Source organism: Strix aluco, chromosome 3, assembly GCF_031877795.1.
Source record: "Strix aluco isolate bStrAlu1 chromosome 3, bStrAlu1.hap1, whole genome shotgun sequence".
In the NCBI taxonomy this organism is placed as follows: domain Eukaryota; kingdom Metazoa; phylum Chordata; class Aves; order Strigiformes; family Strigidae; genus Strix; species Strix aluco.
The window spans coordinates 65256053-65280542 of record NC_133933.1 but is presented as its reverse complement, the minus strand read 5'-3'; the positions used below and the strand labels follow the sequence as shown (position 1 = coordinate 65280542).

At 38.8% G+C, this 24490-nt stretch overlaps 2 protein-coding genes across 5 annotated transcripts in view; both read left to right on the top strand.

Moving 5' to 3' along the window:
- Positions 1-349: 349 nt before the first annotated feature.
- Positions 350-4367, top strand: GJE1 (gap junction protein epsilon 1). Its single transcript, XM_074820708.1, has 3 exons — positions 350-474; positions 1064-1246; positions 1628-4367. Exons 1-3 carry the CDS (start codon positions 436-438, stop codon positions 2021-2023), a joined length of 618 nt encoding a protein of 205 aa, XP_074676809.1. The 5' UTR covers positions 350-435; the 3' UTR covers positions 2024-4367.
- Positions 4368-6596: 2229 nt separating this feature from the next.
- VTA1 (vesicle trafficking 1) overlaps positions 6597-24490 on the top strand; it is a 41404-nt gene continuing 23510 nt past the window's right edge. For 2 of the 4 annotated variants that reach the window (XM_074818916.1, XM_074818915.1), the window contains exons 1-3: positions 6597-6783; positions 20571-20665; positions 23920-24047. In XM_074818916.1, coding sequence (XP_074675017.1) covers positions 6675-6783; positions 20571-20665; positions 23920-24047 — 332 coding nt within the window. In that variant the 5' untranslated portion in view covers positions 6597-6674. Of the gene's footprint in view, positions 6784-7117; positions 7145-7851; positions 7929-20570; positions 20666-23919; positions 24048-24490 lie in introns of all 4 variants that reach the window. The other 2 variants (XM_074818918.1, XM_074818917.1) reach the window with 2 other exon arrangements.

Genomic DNA, 24490 nt, shown 5'->3' with positions numbered 1-24490 from the left:
GTCGACTGAACCTGCCGGCAGCCCGGGACGCTACCGCTGCGCCCCGCCTCGGGGGGTCCCGACTCCTCCCGCCGGCGGCAGCCCCCGAGAGCTCCGCGCCGGGGCTGCGGCTGCCGTGTAGCCTCTGGCCGGGACCCGGACCGGGACCGGGGCGGGAGAGAGGCGGCGCGGGGGGGCCCCGCTGCCGGGGACGGGCCGGGGTGACGGTCGGTGCTGCGGGTACCCCGCGGGGTGGGCCGAAAGGCCGACGTAAGGCGGCGGGGCAGGGGCGGGGGAGCAGCCGGCAGCGGCGTGGCGGTGGCGGCCGGCGCTGCTGACGGTGCTGGCCGGGGATTAGGGGCCGGCGGGCCCCGCCGCTGCTGTGCCCGCTCCCCGCCCGGGGGCAAAGGGCGGAGCGAGCCGGGGCCGGGGCTGTCTCCGGCCGCCGCTGCGGACATGTCCCCCAGCTACGTGCGGAGCTTCTCGGAGGGATGTGTGAGTAGGGGGGAGGGGACCCGGCGCCGGAGCCGGGAGCGAGGGGCCCGGCCCCAAACCGGGAGGGAGCCGCGCCGCGTCCCCCGGTCCCCGAGCGCTGCGCGGCGGGGCCGGACGCGACGCCCGCCGACAGAGGCCTCCCGGGGTGCTAGAAATGGCCCCGTGAGGAAGCTGGAATTTAATTTGCAAGAATAAGTATGGTTAGGTTTGCTGCTGGCGCGGCGGTCCTTGTTTTGCCATCACCTGACGTCCCGTAAATCAATGCAGCAGCAAAACGAAGGGCCTGGCGCCCGAAGCGTTCGGCTCCGTCTGGTGCATTCCGCAACAGCGGAATACAGAGAAGGGCTGTGAAACAAATTAACTGATAAGTGCTAGACAAATGAATGTTTATATAAAATTAGTGGCAGCAATAAAGTGTTCTAAGCCGTTATTTTGTTAAATAGCTACTGCAGCCTCCATAGGCAAGCTCTCTCCTTTTAAATCAAGTTGAATAAAATAAATATTTTGGATAATGAAAAAGAGCTAGTAGGCCTCCAACAATAATGCTGTTCATTTCTGTTTTCATGTTGAATAACCCCGTGATTTGCAGCTCAGGCCACCAACGGTAATTGGCCAATTCCACACTCTTTTCTTTGGCTCAGTGCGTATGTTTTTCCTTGGCGTTTTGGGCTTTGCCGTTTATGGAAATGAGGCCTTGCATTTCAGCTGTGACCCAGACAAGAGAGAGGTTAATCTTTTCTGTTACAACCAGTTCAGGCCTATAACTCCTCAGGTAATTCTCTTTTATTATTGTAGAAATCCAATGTTAAGAAAATAAACTGCAGAAATTAAACATAATTGTTCAATATAAGAAGTAGAAACTGATTGGGCTAATTATCACTTAGCTTTTTCATGAATATTTTCTTTTTAATAACCTTTCACTGAGACTAAATATGGAGTTGTGCTTTCTATCCTTCATAACAAAAATCCTCACGTTTCAGAAACCAACTAAACTTTTCAAATTAAAGTGATTTTTACCTGTATTGTTATCTCAGTGTTTATACATTTGATATATATTAAAAACAGACTTGCAAAATGTTCCAATATGTGCGTGTTTTAGCTGTCCCGATGCAGTTGTAAATGATCTGACAGCTACATTTCTGCTACATTTTAGGTATTCTGGGCGTTACAGCTGGTGATTGTACTGGTACCTGGGGCCTTTTTTCATCTTTATGCTGCATGTAAAAGCATCAAACAGGAAGATAACCTCCAAAAGTCATTCTACACTGGTTTTTATATCTTCTCTGTTTTCTTAAGGATTATCCTTGAAGCTGTGGCTTTCTGGCTTCAGATTCAGCTCTTTGGTTTCAAAGTGAATGCAATCTACATGTGTGATATGGGAGCACTTGAAAAAAAGTTTAACGTTACCCGGTGCATGGTGCCAGAGCACTTTGAAAAGACAATTTTTCTTATTGCAATGTACACATTTACTGTGATTACAGTGTTCTTGTGTGTTGCCGAGATTTTTGAGATCACATGTAGAAGGCTAGGTTTCTTAAAAACTCAGTGATGTCAATCACTCCTAGTCATTTGCCACCCTGTCCACCTGCAGTTTTATAACAACGATTTCAAGCTATAACAAAAAACATCTCCTGTCGTCTATGCAGTGTTGCAGAAGAGAACCACACTCATGATCACTGCTGCAGAGTAGTCATCTGACACTTATTCCTCATCTAAAAGCTACCGCATTACGTGAATAATTTTCGTTTGCATGTCAAGATCAAAGGCAGTAAGATTTACAAGAGTAACGTGTTTTCATGACCTGACACATACAATAGTTTTGCCTCCAGAGGAGTGCCTGTGTGTGAGGAGATTATTTATAAACATATTTTTAATCACAGCTTTTCTGAACACATGCAATTGGAGCTAATAAAGTTATTTACCTTCCAGGAAAAACTATTCCAACTTTCTTACATGTTCTTATGGCTTGAGAATAAAGCAGTAATGTTGGATAATCTCTGGGTACCAGAAAGCATTCAAACATTTTCCCAAGCAGTGCCACTGCTGCAACCTGCGTCTCAGACCCCAGGAGCAGAGACTCCTGGTTAGGCTGTGGTGACAACATATCCATCAATACCAGCTTACTTTGCAGCAGTCCTACTACTGTCATCTGCTAGCTGTGAATCTCCTTTTAAAGGTGGAAGAATGGTATTCTTTGTGCCGACTGGAATGCCTTACCCTCATTATGTTTTGGCTTAAGATGTAGAAGATTTCTACCAATTTTGTTTGATCACATTTTGAAGGAGTAAAAGGGGCTTATGACTTAGTTTTGCATAAGAGGCTTAAAAATGTCAAAAGAAAATCTCGGAGAAAAGCCTTTTCTGGGTCCAATCGTGCCTTGATTTCAGTGAGAGTTTTGCTTGCGTGTGACTGCAGAATCGGGCCCACAGAATTTTTTGCTGTGTGTGTGTCACATCTAACTTAATGCTCTGACCAAACCTGCTAGAATAACAGTTAAAAAGAAGTCTGTATACTAAAATTATTCCATGCAGTAAGTGTGTTTGGATAGGTTAGGTCTTGATCTTTATATAGGTATCAGATGTTTCCATGTGTGCCAGTTTCTTCTTAAGGACTAAAATATCTTAAACGTAAGGACTAAGAGACATCTTAATATTATTTTATTCCTTGTGCTGAAGTGAGATAATGGAAAAAAACCAGATTTCAGAACTGGAAAGAAAGGAGGAGGCGGTTTCCTGTATAAAATATAGTATAAAAATAATAGTAGTAATAATATAGTATAAAATAGTAGTAATAATATAGTATAATAATATAGTAATAATATAGTAGTAATAATATAGTATAAAAATAAAATAAACTAGCAATCATAACAATTAGCTATTTCCCGTTTGTTTTTCAAATATCCTCAATTTCTAGGAGAAAAAGATGGAAGGTTTCTTCCTCTTCCTCTTTCATCATTTTCTACAGCTACTAAATTGAACAATTTCTGTTCCGAATCTCAGTGAAACAAGAGACTCAGACTTATCACTACTTAACAGTGATCCAGGAACCAGCAAAGTCAAAAGGAATCCGTCAGCATCTTTGGACAGTCTGAGGCCTGTAACACTGGCAAAGAACATCTTTGCTTCTTGAATTAAATTTAACTTATGTGAAAAAACATTCGGCATAAGCATAAAAAGTTGAGATCCCAGTGACAGGTTCTTTCAGGAATATCTGGAAAATTCTGGAAAAATTACTGCAAAATCTTTTAGCACCGACTGTTAGTTAAGCAGTCCTAAACAAGGTTGGGTTATAAGAACCTTGTAATCCTCACCCACAAAAGCAGTCCTCGTTATATAAACAGAATTGCATGATTTAGGCATCTTGGATTTGATTGATTCTGGGCTATTTAAACTAAAGTGGGTCACAACTAGATGTGTGATTTTTTTAATATGCTGATCAAGAACAAGGTGATAAATTTCAATACATTCACTGTATTAAAGCATTAATATTGTATTATTTTTTCCCTATGAATATAAGTTATATGCGGTCTTATATATATGTCCAGTCAACAATATCAGATTTGTGCAATATTAAATTAGTTATTTGATATTTCTAAGCATTACAAGTGAAATAAGAGTCACTGTGCTAACTTCTTGTTTGCATAATATACCATGTGCTTTGGTCAATACATGTTTATTTTTTTGTTGTATACATTGGTATCCATCTGGAATTATTCTTTGCAATTTAAACTTGTAATCTCAGGTAAAAAAGATCTTTTTGTTTATAAATGAAATACAATATATATATTACTACTAAAAAGAAGAATTTACTTTCATGTGCTAGGTACAGTCATGACCAACTGTACTCAAATCACAATCAGATGTTTGTATAATAATAAAACAATTTCATCACAAGCTTGTCAGTGTTTTCCCTGCTGCTCAATACTTCCATTGTTTGTTGTTGTTCTTCTGTAGATTTCAAAACACTTCAGAAATGTCAGAGGAGTGCCAAAACCCCCAGCCCCTCAAGCGACTGCCCTGTTACCTGCCTTGCAGAGCCAGGACTGGCGCGGGACTGCCTGAGGACCCCTGCGGGGGCTCTAGGAGCTGAGTTACCCACCACCATGCCCTTTCCCTTGGTGGTCAAAATCTGGAACATATTAAAAAAGCGTTCTTCTTCCAACACAGATCTTTTTCTGCAGTTCCTGTGAAATTAAAATTGCTAAATTCCTCAGTTTCAGTTTTTCATTTAAAAACAAAATGTACATTATTGCCTTTTAGCGCAAATGTTTTTCTGTCACTGATTCTGTCATTAGTTTCTGGAACATGTTGATGGAAATGTTATGTCCACGTAAAGAAATCATTTCCCCATGGTTGTCAACACTTTTCTTTCCTATATTTGCCATTTATTTTCCCGGCACTCATGTATTCTCAAGTGTCTCTAAACTTTTCTTTCTCCTACTCTTCCAAACTCCCACCACTTTTATCATCATTCACATTGCTTTCTATCAGCTTCCTTTCTCCTTTACTCCCTCTTGAGATTTATAACATGTCTGCATCCTTTTCTCAGTGTTGCACTGATTTTAGCTCAAATGCTTAGCAAATATTTGAGATGATCCTGAAGGCTTTTATTGTCATTATGAAAGGAATTATATAATACACGTGAGGATTCTTTGATTCAATTCTATTTCTTTACACAGCAAACACAAAGTCCCATCTTCCAGAACACAGTAGGAAGTATTTTCGTTGCTTACATCAGGGTCACATTATAAGTGCTTCTTTGACTTTTTCGTTGTTTTTCACCATACTCTAGCCGCCTCATTTTCACAGACAGCACTCAAAGCAATCCCCAGCTCATGCGTTTGCAGTCAGTTTTGTCTCTAGTCAGACATCATGCCCATTTCAGTTCTCACTTAACAAAGATCTGTAATTGTTCCCTCTATCATCTTCAATGAAACAAGCTAAATACATCCAGTAAGTGATGTGATTGCCTTTACATCAAAGGTATAGTTGCTCTGGGCCAGCCAACATCTAGTACACCACCACAACATCCCTGTTCTATAACCACTCCTTGTTCTGTTCCTTTCTTGTCTTCCTTTCTTCTGTTCAGCCATCACTTCCCTTCTGTTCTCCTTTCAGCACTCTCCTGTGATAGCAATGAGAAAATGCAGCCACCTCTCCTACCCTGTGCCTCCCCCCAACATGCATCTTTCTTTATGCCCTGGAGCACTGACATTCTCTTGCCTTGCAGACAGCCATTTTGAGACCAGGAGGAAATTTGGCCACAGGGCCATTTAAAAGAAATTTAAAAATCATTTAACTATGCTGTCAGAATGAGAAGATGACAGACACTAAAATAATTTATATTGCAATTTGTGAGATCCATTTGAAACCATTTTGCTTCAACAGTTCCCATTTCTTTTGCTGTTCTTATCCCCTCTCCCCGAAAAGAGCGATCCCTGAGAAAAAGTTATCTGGGAAGCGGTGATCCTGCGAGATGTACTTTCCAGGTCTGGCAGACTTGCTGACGGCTGCCGGGAGGCATCCCAGCCCGGGGAAGCACTGTTAGCCAGTCACCGGCAGCACAAGGCTTCTCCTGTAAGCAGCAGCGAGACCAAGGGCAGAGGCCCGGGAGCAGAGGTGCGGTCCAGCCCTCGACTCGGACCTCTGGTAAGCCTTGGGGCAGCCCAAGGGGAACGTTTTTCAACCTGAAAAGGGATTTTTCTTGCAGCTCTAGCTCCGCGGGGAAGGTCTGCACAGCTCTTTGGGCTGATGTGCTGAAGGGGCATAAAAGGGCTGGGGAGGCCGTAGCCTCTCGACCCTGAGAGCTGGAACCCGGCCGCCATTCCCCCGGCTAGGCCAGAGGAAGGCCCGGCCGCCCTGGGGGCTCCACGCCCCTCCGCACAGCGGCTGTGGGACGCGCTTCAAACACTAACGAGCCACGTAGGAGAAGCGTGAGGCCGCACGGCCCCGCGGACGGACGGGCGGACGGACGGACGGACGGGCGAGCCACTCCGCCCAGCAGTGCCCGGCAGGCCTCGGGGATGCCGGCCTCCCATCAGCAGGGGGCGCTCTTTCCGGGGCGCACCGCAGCCGGCGGCATCCCGCCCACCGCGCACGCGCCCCGGCGTCCCTTCCCGGAAGCGGAAGCGACCGGCGCCGGTCGGGGAGCGAGAGCCGTTTTCGGCCGTCTCTCTGTCCGTCCGTCGTTGTCGCTGCGCGATGGCGGCCACGGCGCTTCCCCCGCTGCCGCCGCAGTTCAAGAGCATCCAGCACCATCTGCGAACCGCGCAGGAGCTGGACAAGCGCGAACCGGTGGTGGCGTACTACTGTGAGTGAGGCGGCCGCAGCGCCGCCCCGGCCCGCCCCGCCCCGCTCCGCTCCGCTCCGCTGCCCCCGAGCCGGGCCCGGCCCGGCCCTGCCGCCGTTCCCCGCGGCTGGGGCCGTCGCCAGCACCCGCCGGCCGCCAGTCGCCGCACCGGGCGGAGCGCGTCCCTCCCTCTGCCCGCCTGGCTGGCTGGGTTGAGCGGCGTGCCCGTCGGATGGACGGAGAAGCGGGGGGAAGCCCCACCTCTTGGGGCGGTGCGGGGTGTTCACGGGGTTCTTCGTCTGCCGCTTCAGCTGCCAGCCCTGGCCCCTCTCTCACGTGCTCTTTTTTTTCGCAGAGTTAAGCCTCTTTGCAGTCGTAGTGGGTATGCTAGCAGCCTAAATACATGCTTGTACGCACGTGTATTAAGTCAGGTCTTCTGTCTGTGTTGGGATAGTCCTAATAAGTATCGCAAAAATCTAACTTTAGAGAGTCTCTTCAGAGTTTTTTTCGTGCTGAAAAAACTGATCTCCTTCCTGTCCTGTAGTAAGTCTTGAGTAAGCAATTTGGGGTTGAGAGTCTTTAATTCTTTTAATAGCGTTAATTTTATTTTCTGTGAGGCTTTGTCACTTCAGGGATCTCAAAGGGGGAGAGTGGGTGGTGTTGTGTTTGTTTCATTGAAATGATCACAGCAAAATCTTACTGTAAATCTCTCAATATGATCTGTGAGACTTCCTAAAAGGCTTTCCACAGTTAATTAAGAAATGCAAGCCTGTTGTAGTCTTAAATTCCTGTCACAGCTAATCACCACACTTGGAAAATTTCTAAGACTAGCAGATCACCAGAAATGTATGTTCATGTTGCTTGTTTTTTTTCTTTTTGTTGAGATGCGGGGAGGTCATCTGGGGAGTTAACTTGGCAATAGCTTGTCTTCAAAAAGAGTTAAATAAAAAACAGAGGTAGAACTGGTAGCTTAATTTATAAGGTAATCTTAAATTTAGAAAGATGAACTTAGGAAATTCAGGCTTCAGAAAGCTCTGAAAAAAACTGTCAGTATCAAAAGAATAATTTTAGTTTTTATGTGTTACGCAGGAATACTGTACTAACGTGCAGAAGTGTCACCAGAGAAGTGAGATAGCTACATATTACAACGCTGGATGTTCTCAATAGTACTCACACTTTTCTACTGGAAAAACACAGCACAAATCATACTTTGTGGGGCAGGAAGCACCAGCTAGGTCAAGTTGCACTGGTTTGGGTTGTTTTGTCTTCTTTATTTATTTGGGGTTTTTTATCAGATGTAACACCATGTCTGGCTAAACAATGAAATGACTAGCATTTAGTGTAGGTAACAAAATAGAAGTCTATTTTTATTTTAAAACAGAAATGTTTTGGTGGCTGATCTCTATTTTTCTTAATGTCTTTTCTATTCTGAAACTTAATGTAAGTCTTAGTGTACAGGAAAAAAACCCTATATTGAATAATTAGCATTTTCTGTGCATTGTCTGTCCTAAGTAGCCTGAAAATTTGCATATCTTATTTTTTCATTTGAGTACTTTAGCACATCTGATTCATTACTGAGTATAGTGAAGACTATATTCTAGATATATCTGTCTCATTACATTATTATATAAAATAAAAAGCAGTGACACCTCTTTTTCAAGACAGGTCTTGCTTGGATCCTTTGTTCTTTTAAATACACAAAGAAGAAGAATTAATTTTCACCAGTGTTCCACTGATGACACTTATTTCTTCCCATGGTGGATGAGTTTGTCTGGATTGACTAAAATGCAGAATTCCTGTTTCATAGAAATTTTTTTTTGTTACGTTAATTCTGGCTGTGAAGCAAAAATAAGGTTTATGAACCATTAATTTTGAACATTGTGGGTTTGCAACAATTATGTGAAATCCCAAAGTATTAATATTGCTGCTGTCAAAAAAAATGTACTGTATATATTTCTAGCATGCTATGAATAATAAAAGCTTTCCTAAAAAGGTAGGGTTTTTAAAGTCTGGGGATACAGAAAATTTTCAGGATACTTTTCAGATAATGTTTTGAAAGAAACACAGATTTTATGTGGAGTTAAAGCAACGTTTCTCACTATATGCTTCACTGAAAAAAAGTGAGCATCTCTTTGTGGAGCCTTTGAAATGTGTTTCAGAGGAGCTCTATGCGTTTGCTATAATGTCTTGCACGGAAGGAATAGTGTGAGGAAAGCTTGATGTGTGCTGGAACACGCGGTGGTCTCTGGGCTGGCGCTCCCCCGCCAGCGTCGACCACGGGCGTGTGCCTGGCACCGCGCCTGTCCTGGGGCCAGGAGGATGGTGGGGCGCAGCAGCCAGCTGCAGGGACCCTGCAGTGAAAGGTCCTGTGGTGGGACAGTGCTGCATGTTCCATCACAAGGCTGCTTGCACAGACACTGCATGAGGGGGAACACTGAATTTTGGTCATGTGGTGAATGTAACTGTCAATCCGAAGAAGAGAGTAAGGTGTTTATAGCTTTGAAATGTTGTCAGAAGTGGTTCATCTGTAGAAAAAAGGTTTGGTCCTAATGTTATGTTCCCATAGCACAGTAGTTTTCAGTATGGACATATGTTCGCTAGGTTTTGATTTATGTGCATTTTAGTTCCACTTGCATATTTCTGATAATAAGAGCTGAGACACAAACTAACTTGGATATCAGAAGCAAGTGAACTCTAGTAAGATGTGTTTGCAGCCTAAAATGTTATTTTCTATATTAAAATTGTCAGGAGGAACTACTTACTGCTCATGTTAATATTTTTGTCCCTCATCAGCATCTGCTGGTGCTAGAGGTGTGCTCTCAAATCTGGGAATTTGGCAGTTACACATTTCATTTACATACACCATTTTAATTTTTTTTCTCTTACATTTTTTGGGTGTAGTTCGTTTGAAGAATTAAAGTAGCATAAACCAGCACTGCCAACTGAAGAAGATAATGTAGTCCTCCTCTGACCTCTCATTCCCAACCCTAATGTGCTTCAGAAGCAAACATTGATGTAATTGTATGATGAAAACCAACAATAAGCTATTTTTAAGCAGTAGTGGATTGGCCTGACTGGAACAGCTGTGCTCTCACACAGGCAAAGACAAGGAACAAGACACAGTGGCTTGGGGCGAAGACAGGACTCCTGCTGTTTTGATATGGTTGGCATATGTTGATTTAAAGAAACTGTAATTTGATGAACATTAGTCTCTGTTTTACGCAGTATGGATACCTACAGCAGGGATGATTTGTATTTTTCAGCTGCCACGTAGTTTTCCACATGAGAAATAAAACGTTGAAGAACAACATTGATGCTGTTAAGCACCATAACACATCACAGATACTTTTTATTGTGGTACTTGCTAGAAATGGTTTTATTTCTGGTAGTCCTGTGTATTCCTTATAAAGCTTTCATGCTTAACTCCATTTTTAGGTACTCAAATCAAAGCAGCATATGATCAATAGCTTTATATGCTGTTTGTAAACTTACTTTTTTTAATCTACCACCTTCTTTTAAAATGCACACCTTCCCATATGATACTTTCTCACATTTCATATTATTTTGTTAATTATTGTCATCAAGTATGTAGCTATTTCAGGTTCAGTAAAGGTCAGCTGATTCAGTAGGCATAAGGGAATACCAGTTGAAGGTGCTACATTGATTACCTAGCAAAAGGAAAATAACTGGGGTCAATGAAATAACTTTCTTATGTTAAAAATATACATGAGTCTGACTTGTTTGAGATGTTATTCTGCAAACACAAGGAGGCAGGCTTTGATAAAAAATCTCTGGCCTTTGTAATAACTGAAGAAATTATATCTCTGTGCCATAGGCAGTTTGACTCAGAAGTTACTGTTTTAAAAATTGCAAGGTTTGAGAGGTAGTTTTGTCTTTTAAAAACTCCTGGTTTAATGTTTAGAACAAGAGTTTCCTTAGTAGCTGTTGTTTCAGCCCTTCAGTAGTGTTAAGCTCTTTCCAAAGATGATTGGTAGTTTATTTTGCACTTCTGTGCTTACTGGCCATTGATGGTCTTATTCAAAACTATTGAGAATGCCAGTGAGCTGCCAGAAAAACATTGATGTTTCCTGATATATAACATCCTAACACACAACAGTGTTTGGATACCCAGTGAATGCAACAAGAAAGATTATGATTCTTGTAAGTTCTGAAATGCAGGACTGTGATGGTTTTTGCTTTGCAGTGTGCTAAACATCAGAAGACATTCATGTGAGATCAGTAGAGTTTATTTGTTTGCAAAAGGTGTGAAGAAAATCCTCTGTGGTTCTCAAAGTCTTGAAATAGAAGAGCATCAGAGAAATCCTTCTGAAGGATCTCACTATTGTGTTGACATTTCTGGTTTTGTGGGATCAAGCAGGAGGGGGAAGCAAAAGAGGCAAAGTTTTTTTTTCCACAACTAATTGACAACCTCTTGAATCAATTCAGCTTTTAACAGAAATACCCATCTGTTAAATGTGACTGGCTTTTTACTTTCAAGTTTAGTCAGACATCCATGAAACAGGCTTCTCACTGCATACCAATTATGAGACTTCTTTTTTTTTAATTTAAAAAAAAAAAAAGAGACAAAAAATAAAGTTCATGGCCTGGCTCAGAACTTAGGAAATATAGTTACTGTGTAATTTTACAACTGAGATAGTGTTAATTTTTTTACTGGTCCTTCCTCAGAGTAGAGGACTAATAACAGATAAATATTTTAATTGAGCTTTTAATTTATTCAACTTTTTATTGTATCTTGATGCATTAGAGGATGCATCTAATTCAGAAGTGTTAATGGAAATAAAAGTAGCTCGTATTTGCTGTATGTCACTGCAGAGGTTCTGCACATGCTTACTGACTTCATTTAACTGGGATATTGTAGAATTGAAATGCATCAAATAATGTTCTTATTCCTTATCTAATAAGATCAGTTTTCTCAGCTTTCCAGTTTAAATACTTATTCTTTGTACTAGTTTTATGTAATCCATTTGTAAAAGTATATTTTCCATATTCTCATATTGCTGGTGGCAGAAAACTGTTTTGTGTGCTACTAATACTACAAATGATTTAAAGCCTATTACTAGAGATTACATACTGAAGAATAGATTTAATCTGTTCTTTACTCAGGATAAGTTAATTGAAATGGTCAAATATTTAAGAAGTAGGTATCCATTTCATAGTGTACTGTGAGACTTGTTTTGATTGTGCCATGAGTATAAACTAAAAATATTTCTCAATTTCTTTTTTTTCCCCTGTGCTTTCTACTTCTTCTGTCTTCAGTCTTAGCTTATTTGCTCTGATTTGTTTCAGAGATTTGTAAGTACGAAAACTGCTCTTAAAACTCTGGTTTGACTGTGGAGACAGAAAAACAGTGAAAATTGATTGGAATAACAAAGATAAATACATAAACTCCACAGTCCTCAAAGCAGACTGTGGGCAGCAGCAAAAATTAAAAGATTATGTTAACTATTGTATAGTATTTTTGGCATTTGCTTTGATTACATAGGTAATATTTTAAAAGATGTAAAAATAAAAGATATAGGAATGAGAACATAAAATAGAACAAGTGTACTTCAGACACTAAAACTTTATTTATGAGGTATGCATATTTTTATAAAACTCCTGAAGTTTGATTGTACGGTGTCAATATACTAACATGCATTTTTCCACCATATAATTCACATTTTTTTGGTGGATCTTTATTCAACTTGAACCTCTGGAAGTAGAATTAAGAACTGTCTTTTCCTGCCTGTGGTTTGCTGCTGTTTCTGAAGAAGTAATGCATCAATATCCACATTCTAATTTGCAGAATCATAGCCTCATTGAGATTGAAGGGAACGTTGTACGTCACCTAGTCCAGTCCCCTGCTCAAAGCGTGACCATTAGTGCAGGTTAGTCAGGACTGTCCAGGCAGGTTTTGAATATCCCCAAGGATGGAAACTCAGCTGCTGGGAGCAACCTGTTCCAGTGTGGGATTATCCTCACAGTAAAAGATTTTTCTTATGTTTAAATGGGATTTCCTGTATTTCATTTTGTGCCCATTGCCTCTTGTCCTGTCACTGGGGCACCAGAGAAGGGTCTGGCTTTGTCTTCACTTCCCACTGCCCCGCTCCCTGCATCAGGTATTTATGCACATTGATAAGACCCTCTGAGCCTTCTCTTTTCAAGACCAAACAGTCCCAGCCCTCTGCCTCTCCTGGTATGACAGATGTTCCTAGCCCTTCATCAGCTTTGTGGCTGTTCTCATGTCTCTCGTACTGGGAGCCCAGAACTGGACCCAGTACTCCAGGTGTGTCACACCAGTACTGAGTAGAAGGGAAAGATCACCTCCTTCAACCTGCTGGCACTGCTTCTCCTAATGCAGCCCTGGATGCTGTTAGCAGTTAAGGTCAGGAGTGCACTTTGGAAACTTATCTCATGGTTATGCCCATCTAGGGTGCTTTGGTCCACCTCACAGAGTGGTTTGAGATTATGAAATAGGTTTCTTCCAGTTTAAACTAAGCTGGAGGGTGTCCCACAGGAGTGCTTCAGGTTTGTGAACTAATCAGTACAAGCTGTTTTATCTCTGACTTGACCGTAACTAAGCCAGAGTAGCTGCCTTCTCCTTTTGCCTTCTTGAGATCTCAATTACTATAAATCCTACTGTTAAAATAGTTTTTGTTTTAATTAGAAATATTTCATCTTCTTTATTAGACTATAGAAACAAGATTTGAAAAATACTGATAGTTTAAATATTGTGTAAAAGCTTAGAAACCTATGAACTCCACATATGGATCTCTTAAATTTTACTAGACCAAAATTGGTCCTTAAACCACACTGAAGAATGGCAGTGTAGAATATGGAGTCATTTCCTAGGATTCATAATATTGTCATCTAACAATAATTACCACTCTTTGTAATTGCAAATTTTGTTTCACCTATTTAGTTTGTTTACAAGTTGCTATTCTTCAAATAGCAGTAAATGCTAATGTAATTTACTACAACTTTCAGTAATTTTAGGAGATATTTTACTTCAGATAGTTTTGACTTGACAAAGTTTGTCTAGCATGTAACATAACCTTGAAATATACTACTATCAATCCATTTTTCTCTGTAGGGTTTAGAATACTATAAAAGAATCCGAGGGGAAGAAGGGGTCATGATACTATCCTTTTTTTGTTTTGACTTTCTTAATTAAATTTGTGTGTAGTCTTCCTTTCCCCCACTTGTGCCTCAGAATTATTTTTTTTTCTTGCATTTCTCCCTAAACTAATTTTACCTGAAACTAAATATTTAAAAGTAATTTGTTTTCTCTGGAGTTTCAGATTTTGAATTGATGCTGCCAGCCTAATACTTACCTTGTCTTTGCCAGTTTCCTTCAGCATCATATAATGAAAAGGAGGTATAAGGCCTTTCGAAGTTTGTTTGTCAGAGCTATTAAATCTATTTTTGAAAGTCTTAGAATTCGGGCAACTTGAACTTAGCCATGTAGAAATACCATATATTTAATGATCTGCATGGAAAGATTAAATGAATGAAGTGTGATACATTAATGTTCATGAAAGAAGAATAATTCATTTTTATTTTCTTTGCAGATGCAGTCTTTATGAAAATATGCTTGCAGTAGTTTGAGTGCAATCCAATTTAATGTTTTTGTGTCCTTTGCTTCCCACATTTGTATTCCAGCTGTTGTCTTCCTGTACCAAGCAGTTAACAAACATTTTTCTGTCAGTGGTTTGACAAAGGGAAGAGGAAGGTGTAGAATATGAACAAGTAATACATTACGGCCTGAAAAAGCTTTCATCTCTTAATCAGAATCAAAACATGGCTAAAGTTTATAGCAATGGTTTTTGTCACTATTTAGTGTCAATTTCTTACTATCAAATGTCCAAAATATTCCAGTTCCTAATAATTTTTTTTCTATACTAGAGAAATAAATACACGTGGGGAAGAAGAACTGTAATCTTTTGATCCTGTTAGACCAGGAAGAAGAAAAGATGGATAGTAGGACAGAATTTAGAAGATAGAATCAACCTATTGTGCATGCTTGCTGGCTGGAACTTTTGTTCTCCAGTATTTTTATTTGGCATGGAGTTAGTTTAAAATGGGAGTGAGGGGAGTTTCAGTTGTTATCCAAACATAAATCTGGAATAACTTACTGTGTATTAGGAATGAATGCCTGGCACATACTAAAGACAAAATACTCGTTCTGAAATTGTGCTGTGTATTAGCAAAGGAAAAATAACGTGGTATTACGTGACATAAATAAAAGCAGAGAAGTTTCTGTAAAGCTCACTGTAGAATTCCATCCAGCACACCCACACTTAGTATTTGCTGAACAAAGATTAAGGGCAACAAATCAAGACATAAATTTTGTAGTTGTCTTGGCAAAACATTTTTTCTGAGAATGATTACTTGCCAAGTCTTTATGAATTTGAAGATAAATGTCCTGTCTGCAAACTGAGAGCAAACCCTCTTTTAGTTAATAATTGGCAAAACAGTTCTGTCTCTGTGCGTAAAAGATTACAAGTGACTTGAGCTCTACTTTACAATATAAATTAATGTTTAGACGTTAGCTCTCTGTAGCCTCCTTTACCTCCTTAGTGCTTTACTTTATGCATATATTACTGTTGTTGGCCACACAGAAATCTTTTCTGCTACTTGAATTGGATAAAGTGGACCAAAAAAAATAGGTTGTATCTGTTATGAAGTCAAGTGTATAAAACAAGCCTAAAAAGAACCAATAATTGCATTTGTTTATTTGTTTCCAAGTATTCCAGATCTTCATCACAAATAGTGAAGACAGATGAGAATTACATGTCACTTATTTCCAAGATTGTCTACATTCTTCAAATATTTCATTTAGGCTTTAAAAACTTGAAACTTCTGCAGCTACAGTATATGGTTTTAGTCGTCTTTTTATATCAGAATTTTCAGCAGCTTGGCTTTTCACAGAGGAAATTTTTTGCCAAAAGTTACCAAGCAAATGGCTCCCTTAAGTCTAATTGTTTAATTGTACAGTATATTACTGTGATCATTAAGGACATGCACTTGAAACACTTTTCACTGTATAGAGAGAAGTTCTGAAGAGAAAACTTCGAAATAATTTTTATATAAAATGGCATCTCAAGTGTAGTATTTTTAAAAGGTAAAATAATGCAGTTGTATCAGAACACTAAGAGGATTTCTTCCTTTGGTGTCCATGCCATTCAGGAGATTAACTTCGAGTTATTAGAAATTGAACCACTTGCATTAAAGCAAAATTTTTGACTTAGCAAGCAGAGTAATACATTCCACTGCTTTTGCAGTATTATAGAAACCAGAACAGCTGTATTTAAAGGAATGTAAATAATTACTCTGTTTTCTTTCAGATGTAGGGGGGAGAAAAACTTAACTCATGTTACATTTGGCTTTCTAAGCAGAGATGTTGGAGGAGGTAAACTCTGGCCTCTTGCTTACGAGTTCTTTGCTACTGAGATTACCTGTCAACATAAACATGGAGGACATTTTGACCATTGCCAGTTTAAAATTTCACTGATGATACTAACACAGGGAAATTATGTTTTGCTTGTTGCTGCTGAAAATTCAGTAATGAAGTAAGTTTGCCCATTTGCTGCAAGTTAGGCAGGAAAAGGACATAATAGATTTCCTTCACTATATCAAAGCATATCTTTCAGTTACTATCATGTATCCCTATTATAAGTAATATTTGTGTGACAAACTATACACAAAAGTAAAAGATGCAAGAGAATTCTGACAGCATAATTGGCAAAGGTAGTAGTATCAAAACCAACACAAACCGACATGGTCTTACAGAGAGCCTTCACGCAGAATACTTGGGGCATTTCAAAATTAGGGAGAGCAGAGAGAAGGACAACAAAAGATGCAGACATGGAAAAACTAAATTAAGATTCTTTGCTTTAGGAATAAGGTAATAATACACAAAAATGCAAAGAGTAGAACTAGTAGATACTTTTTCCTGTTGTCTGTAGTAATGCAAGGTATTACTTAGTGCTTTCAGATTCACACCCATGCTGCTCTTCATACAGATATTTTCAAAAGCAAAATTTCAAAACATTAAAAGAGTATTATTTTTATTTCTGTAGTGTCTGTAGAGGCAAATACCAAATTATTTTCCCTTCTTCCTATTCTGATTCTGTCAGAGAAATCCCAGATTCTCTCAGTCTTTCTACTATTCCACCTGCTGTCTGCTTTGTAAGTTTAATGATTGTTGATAGATGTTTTCAACCTCCAAGCCCCACTTTTGACTAGAGAAGCACTGAGTAAAGCAGTAAGTGTGCCTAAAGGTACTTAACATTTTGTTTGTCACTGGTGAGTTTCAAACTGTGGAGAGTATACTTTCTTTCTCCATCTTCAGTTCATCGATTGAAACTGATGTTCCAGGAGATTTTGACTGGTAGGATATGGTTTGTGTTTTCTGACCTGCAGGTTGCCTTGTCCTTCATTACAATCAGGTTCTTTCATCAACGGTATTTGAGTCAAGACTCCCTTTCAGTACTGAATGCTACTAGGTAGTGATGCTCTGTCAATAGTAGTTTCCACAAACAATGTAGTCTTTCTTGATCACCACTTGAGAAAGAAGGAGTAGATTTTGCCCTTACCTCAATGATTGCCTCATCAGAGGCCTGTCTCTGGGCAGGTGTTGTTATGCAGTACTCCTTTCGAACATACTACTGATGAGAAGAAGTGAGTATACAAAAATTATGAACTTGATTGCAGTAGACTCTCTTGTTAGGGTAACTTAAGTGTGCTTTGATCTTTTACCAGTTAATAAGATCTTGCAGGAAGTCTCCTTTCTTGTATAGTCAGTTGTGTGGTACAGAGATGTAATTGCTGTGTCAGGTGTAACACATTTAATCTTAGCTCAGGTGACATTAATAGCCTGTCTATAGGATGTCTCTGTTCTTAATATCTGTAGAGCTGCTGCTGCTAGAACATGTTTTCTTGACAGTCTATGTATGCTTTGGATAATAGTCCTTTGATCTTGAATGACCTGAGGACTCTTGGGCACCTTGTTCCCAGTCTTCTGTTAGCAGGAAAGTGGTGTTGGTATGGAACATTGCTTGACATCACCCACAGTGTAAATTTATATATAGACAAGAAAAACATGTTTCTTCTCTGTAACTATTGTTCTTTGGCCTATGTTCTCAGTGTATTCTAGACTCACTCTTCTGCATTTGTTTATTGGAGTGCCTGAAGGAGTCTGAGGTTTTCTCAGTCTCTGAAATCCTAAGAGGGGAAAGGGCTGGGTTTATAGGGCTGTCTACAAAGCATACAGATGTCACAGTCCTGTCACTGCACGCCTTTGGATATTATTGAGGAAAAAAATTACCTTGCTTTCACTATTTAATGAATGCAATGAATGTGAAAAAAAGCAGCATATAGGTAACAGAAGAGTAACAGTTCCAGATAAGCAGGTCTTTTAATGATTGATCCTCAAGACTAAAGACATTTGCAAGATTTCCATTTGTATGGAAACAGTTCTTTTTATGTAAATGAATTATGGAAGAGATAGGAAGATGCATACTTCAGCAAATAAAATAAATCTGTATACAGTAATGACCAAGGGTATTCTGAATTTATGTTGCCTACGTCATATCAGTCTAAAATTAATTTACTTTCCTCTGAAAATGTCTGATACTTTGATCTGTCAAAAAGAAATAACTGAACTAGATGGCCCATAGGTCTAACACCCATTATGTTAATTCCTAAGTTTTACATTATTAAATCATACTATGAAATGTGTTCAGGGAAGCTTACAATCAAACATGTACTTAAAAATCAGTTTAATTAAAGGCTGTAAGCATTAACTCCTCATCATGTGATTATGGTGTTTTAATTGGCAGTAGACGAGTGCCTTAAAGACAAATCTCTGTATCTTTCTGTGTTTGGATTTCTTTGAAATGTAATTTCAGCATTATATGTGCTGGTTTCATAATTTTTAACATTACGTGTCAGCATCCTGAAGATAATAAGGTGAGCTTAAGAGTGCATATCAATAAGTAGCTCAATATTAGTGTTGTCACTTGATGAAACCTACATAGCATAGAACCTACATAGCAATTCTTGTTAAAATTGCTGTCTTTCGTTTGTCATGGTCAGCTGTTGTAGTTGTTCATAGCCTTTATGTAGTCCTGAAGTTTCGCTCAGAGTCAACTTTGAATTGATTGTTCTTTACTGAGAATTTCAATATGAAGGTGCTAGGTTGTTTTATAAATTCTAAATGTAGAAGAGAGGCATTGGAGGGTACGGGTACTTTATCTATTAGTTTAGGGGAGGTCTTTAAATGGTTGGGCAACACAAGAGCTTTAATATTCAAAAATTTGTCAGCTTTGCAGCCCCAAATAAGGAATATACACTCTGTCTGGTTTGAATAATCAGTTGTACGTGGAGCATGAAATACAACTTTTAAAATCCAGAAAAAATAGTTAAATTATGATGCTCACCAGCAGAACCTAGGTAGATTCTTGTAGAGAGATCAGATTTTGTTAGACAAACTGATAATAGATGGAAAAGGCAGACAAGCTTTTGAGCATGTAATGCTTTCTTCTGCAGCAAACATCAGAATAAGTGCAACTGAAAACAACTGTGTTATATTTGTGTTTACTGAGATAATTTGAAGGGAAAATGCTGTCTCTAGTGTATGAAGAGATGCTTGGAAGAAGAGAGGTGGTAAAGCTGTGAAGTGAGTAAGGGTCACTTACAGAACTCCATGTTCTACAGGAAGAAGGACATAGGGGTATGCCATAAGAAGCCATAGCTCATGTTAGTATTTGGTAGAGTTACAGCTTTTAGTTCTTAAGCTCTGCATTTGAAAGTGTTTTGTAGGACTCCCTTGAGGGTTGGGAGTGAGAGTTGGTAGAATGGCTTGTTTGTGAAAAATGTTCTGTGTTTGGTTACTGAATGTTTCTGTCCATTTTCCCTTCTCTGTGTTGTCAATCCTAGTAAATAGTAGTTGTTTGATTTTTTTTTTTTTTTTTTTTTACCCACAATTTCCTGAAGCAAATAAAGTTCTGCCATGTGTGTATCTAAAATTCATAGATTTTTGGTAGTAAAAACATAATTGTTAATCAGAAGATGTTAATCATTCATTCTCAAGGTCATTTGAAAAACTGACAACTTTACTTGCAGGGAGAACGGTCAGTGTTTGGTTAATGGTTGGACTAGATGATCTTCAAGGTCTTTCCCAACCTAGATGATTCGGTGATTCTGTGAAAGTTTAATAAAGTCTGTCTTGTCTGATTCTAAGGTCAGGTTTGTGTCTTGTGTTTTTTGATGCTATGTATGCATATACATGGAGATAATAGATGCTTAATTCCATTTGTTAATTGGAGTTTTAAAGCTAACTGGTTTCTGCTACATTAAGCTCCATTTTTGAGATATATCCATACACTCTATATGTATGTGTAACTCATATGAAAGTTAGTCGTGTATAATTAGGGATAAAAATTGACTTGAAGTTCCTGTTTGAGAGAGTTGCAAACAAGGGTGGTGATTTTTTACAAAAGCAATATATATTGCACAATAGTGATCCAAGCATCAGTCTGAAATCAGCAGGAAATACTCATTGAGATAAAGAAAGCATAAATCTTAGAAAAAATATTTCCTACTATCTCTGCAAGACTAAACATACCTAGATTTCGGTGTTATTGCTTGCTAGTAGTGCAATAGTACATTGTTAAACCACAAGATGAGTTTGTCTTTCACATGTGTTGGCGGGGGGGGGGGGGGGGGGAATTGCTTTGTTTCCTTATGGGTTTTGCCTTAGATAATCACTTCTGGGTTTTTTTTGTGTTTTGTCTCCTTTAAAGGCCGTTTGTATGCAATGCAAACGGGGATGAAGATTGATAGTAAAACCCCAGAATGCCGTAAATTTTTATCCAAACTTATGGATCAGTTGGAAGCTGTAAGTAGAATTTATTGCTCTCCTCTAAAATGATTCATGGTGTTACTTTAAGTTTTGTTTAAGCTTCTGCAAATACTATCTTTTTTCTGTCATCAGTCATTGATGCAACTATTCTGTATGCAGGCATACTGTATGAATTTAAGTTGTATGTAATGAATTGGCAGAAGGATTGAAAGGAGATAAAGCTCTATGTATATATGTATATTTGTAGGTATGTATGCATGCACATAACTGAAATTTTATACAGCAGACATTTGCCGTAAGATTTTGTTTAGACAACATGAATTACGGTACTTTATTCATACATATTCTCATGAGAAATCATAATTCATTACAAATAAATACAGGAGTTCTAGAAGACTTTTTTTTAATTGATTTATCTTTGATTCATTGAAGTCTGTGAGTTACTTTCACTGCTTGTAGGACTGGCTAGCCTAGTCTTTGGGTGCTTTTGAAATTTTTGACCTAAACTGTTGTACCCAGGGAGTTTTTTAAAACATTCTCTAGAAGATAAAGATACTTTTGATCATATCCTTTGTTAGAGATTGAGGATCTTTACTATGAATTTTTGTAAGCAGAGTCTTACCTGTGTGGGTAAGAGATAGCTACACCACACTCTTTGAGTGGACCTGATAGTATTAAAAAGCAAACAACCTTAAATAGAACAGGGTTAAACAAAGGAAGGTAAAGTCATTGTACAGATGGTCAGTTCAAGTTCCAGGAGCTGTTTATGTTCATATGCTGTATTTTTCAGTAGTCTTGAAATGTGTGGATTTTAAGGTTTAAGTGCTCATTTGGAAGCAGAAAGTAATGTTGAAAAATGAAGCAGCGGTTCTTTTTGTGTACTGTATTAATGATTCCATCCAAAATCTAGACATAGCAATGCCTGAAGAGTTTGTGTGAAACTAGTGCAACAGCCTTCAATTCTTCAGGGGGGAAAAAACCCACCATGAATCATTTGTCTTTTTTTCATACTTTGTGCTTCTTGCTATGTTTTGTCTCTGATATTTAGCAGTGGAAAATCCAGTGTACAGTGACTTCTTGGTGTGTTATTTAATGAAATTTTGACGTCTTTATTGGGTCTAGTTTTCCTGTTCAGAAGGGTGACAGAAGAGGTAAGATTAAAACTCTGACAGATTTTGCTCTTCATTTCTTAAGGATTGTTAAAATTTGGTGGATCCCTTGTGGTACTGCAGCAACTGATCTGTCTGCAGCATTCAGTTACCCCTTTTGTTTCAAATTTGGAAAGACTAGAAAAGCAGCAAAATCCAATGGTTTCATCTTTCAGTTGCTGATAAGGTTGTCTGTGTGACAGCTGATGCTCAGGTACTGGAGTTCCTTCTGCGTAGCCAAGTGGTGGAAGGATGGAGAGACCACTTCTAAGCAGATCTAATAGAGCATTTTGGGGGCTAGGCAGCTTGCGCAAGTTGACAATTTGGACCTCTGTGGTAATTTAATAGCAGTCATTTTCAGTCTGCCCTGAACCAGCAGGGGGCACAAAGGGTGCTGCAGGGCTGCCCCAAATGTTTCTCAGCTTTCTGTTTGTTGTCACAATTGATTATTCTAGAGGTTAAAACAGAAGCTTACAAACAATCCTGAACTTTATAGTAGCAAAGAATAAAACAGCGTAGAGAAGCTTACAAACAATCCTGAACTTTATAGTAGCAAAGAATAAAACAGTGTAGATGTATCTGGAAATTATCAGATGTGTTCTTTACAAGAAACTTCATAATATGCCAGATACGTGAATTAAAGTGATTTTTTTTATCCAAAATTCATGTTTCTGTCAAATATTTTTACAGATGATTGCGTTGTTCTGCTTTTCCAATAGGTAACTGTTTCATTTAAAAGTTTTTAGTAAAATTAAACAAAATTTGCTTGATTTTACGTCCAAATTATGAATCATTTAAAACATCAGTACTGCTGTACTGAATCATGGATTGTGTGAAGGGTTATTTCAAAAGTAAATAACTTGGTTAACTATTTTTAGAAGCATATGTAACTGAGTGTTATTTGTGCATTTGAAATCAGCTCCATTGAACATCAGATCAAGCATAGTAATAAGTTATTTTCTGTGTTATAGCTGTATATATAGGCTGGTGAACTATATGTAAACAAATCATATTGTCTTCAGTTAGCTTCAGTGTTTCATTTCAGTGATATATATCTTGCAACTTACAAATTGTGGTACACTCACAAGAAAAACAATTGCACTTTGTAAAACAAATACTTTTTGCAAACTAGGTAGAGTACGAGTTTGACAAAAGTCTTCAAATTTAAAGTTCTATTTGGAAAGTTTATATTTCAATATTGAAATCAGGTAACTTTGCTGGCAACATTCTATGTGTTAAAAAGTTGGCAGCAAACTAAAAAATTTGGAAATGCAGCCTGCATGATTAAATGTTCTTCACACGCACAGCTGAAAATAACTGCCATTCAGAGATTGTTTTTAAATCTTTTGGCAAAATAAAGGCTGCAGGTTAGTATCATGCAGGGTTCCTGTTTTTGTTCTCTAAGGATAGCCTGAGATTTCCTTATGTGCAAACAGTAAGCCTATTCAGAAGTTGTAAATCCACCTGTTGTAACTGTTAGAGGGTTATTTGCTTTACTGATTTTTATTAAGAAACCTGAGGATTCTTGTACTCTAATGTCTTTGAAAAGAGGTCTTTGAATTGCAGTACACTGTTACACTGAAAATTCCAGTAAATCCATAGGTCACTAGACTGGTCAAGGTAGGGCTCAGATGCTTTGAAAAATGTAGTGAACTGCAGTGAAATAACCTTACAAGAGAAGAGTGATCACTTTGACCTACAGTACCTTTATAAAGCATGCATTGCTTTATCAGTTGAACTGTGCTGAATCCTGACACAGGCTTCAGAGTGCTTGCTTCTTTCAGATAGTAAGGGGAAAAATACCTGTAGCTGTTCCTTCATGATATTGTAGTTGTGTTTATTTTTAACATGGTTTTTATTTTTGTTTGGTTGGTTTGGGGTTTTTTTTGTGATTGAAGACAGTATTCAGAGCTCATAATATTTCTTCCTCCAAAAGAATATGCTTTCTCTTTAACATGCGGTTGCTTTTAGTGTTTGTCATGTTAGAAGCTGGAGATTTGTAAAATAATTGAAGTGGATGTTGTTTCTTTTTTAAATTGTACTTGGCTTTGTCTAAATCAGCAGCTTCTTGTGTTTGAATTAGATTGCAGAATTGCTAGGGTCTAATAAGGTAATTAATGTATTTTTACCAACTTTTTTCAGATGAAAAAGCAATTTGGTGATAATGAAGCAATTACTCAGGAAATTGTTGGTTCTGCTCATGTGGAGAATTATGCCTTGAAAATGTTTTTGTATGCAGACAATGAAGACAGAGCTGGGCAATTTCATAAGTAGGTGAAAATCTTCGGTTTTGTTATCTAAATTAAGATACTGGTCAAGAAATTTGAATATCTAAATTGTTTTTAATTTGACTGGAAATAGGAATTGGGCTTTAATGCTTTCATTCCTCTTTCAGAAAACTAGATTTGTTACTACTTGTGTGTCTCTAACTTCACACATTAACTGGTATTCTCCTTGTGTTCCTTAAGAGGTTGCTCACCTAATATCAAGCTGCCCAAAACCCCAGACTAATATTGAGCTTGACATCAAGCATGTTATAGTTTCTACTGCCCAGTGATATTAACATAGTTGTGATGATACATTATGTGATTTGATTTACAGCAATTACTACAGCGTGTTGATGGCTTTTTCTAAGATAATATAGGATGTCCTATGTCCCGTATTGAACATTCCAAACTAGAAACTAAGTGCAGAACACATGACCAGCTTTAAA

Bases quoted from the DNA above. Each gene is read 5' to 3' on its own strand.
- GJE1 (XM_074820708.1), top strand. From the start codon at position 436: ATGTCCCCCAGCTACGTGCGGAGCTTCTCGGAGGGATGT. The intron at 475-1,063 runs GTGAGTAGGGGG...CGTGATTTGCAG, and splicing joins GGAGCTTCTCGGAGGGATGT to CTCAGGCCACCAACGGTAAT. The intron at 1,247-1,627 runs GTAATTCTCTTT...GCTACATTTTAG, and splicing joins TCAGGCCTATAACTCCTCAG to GTATTCTGGGCGTTACAGCT.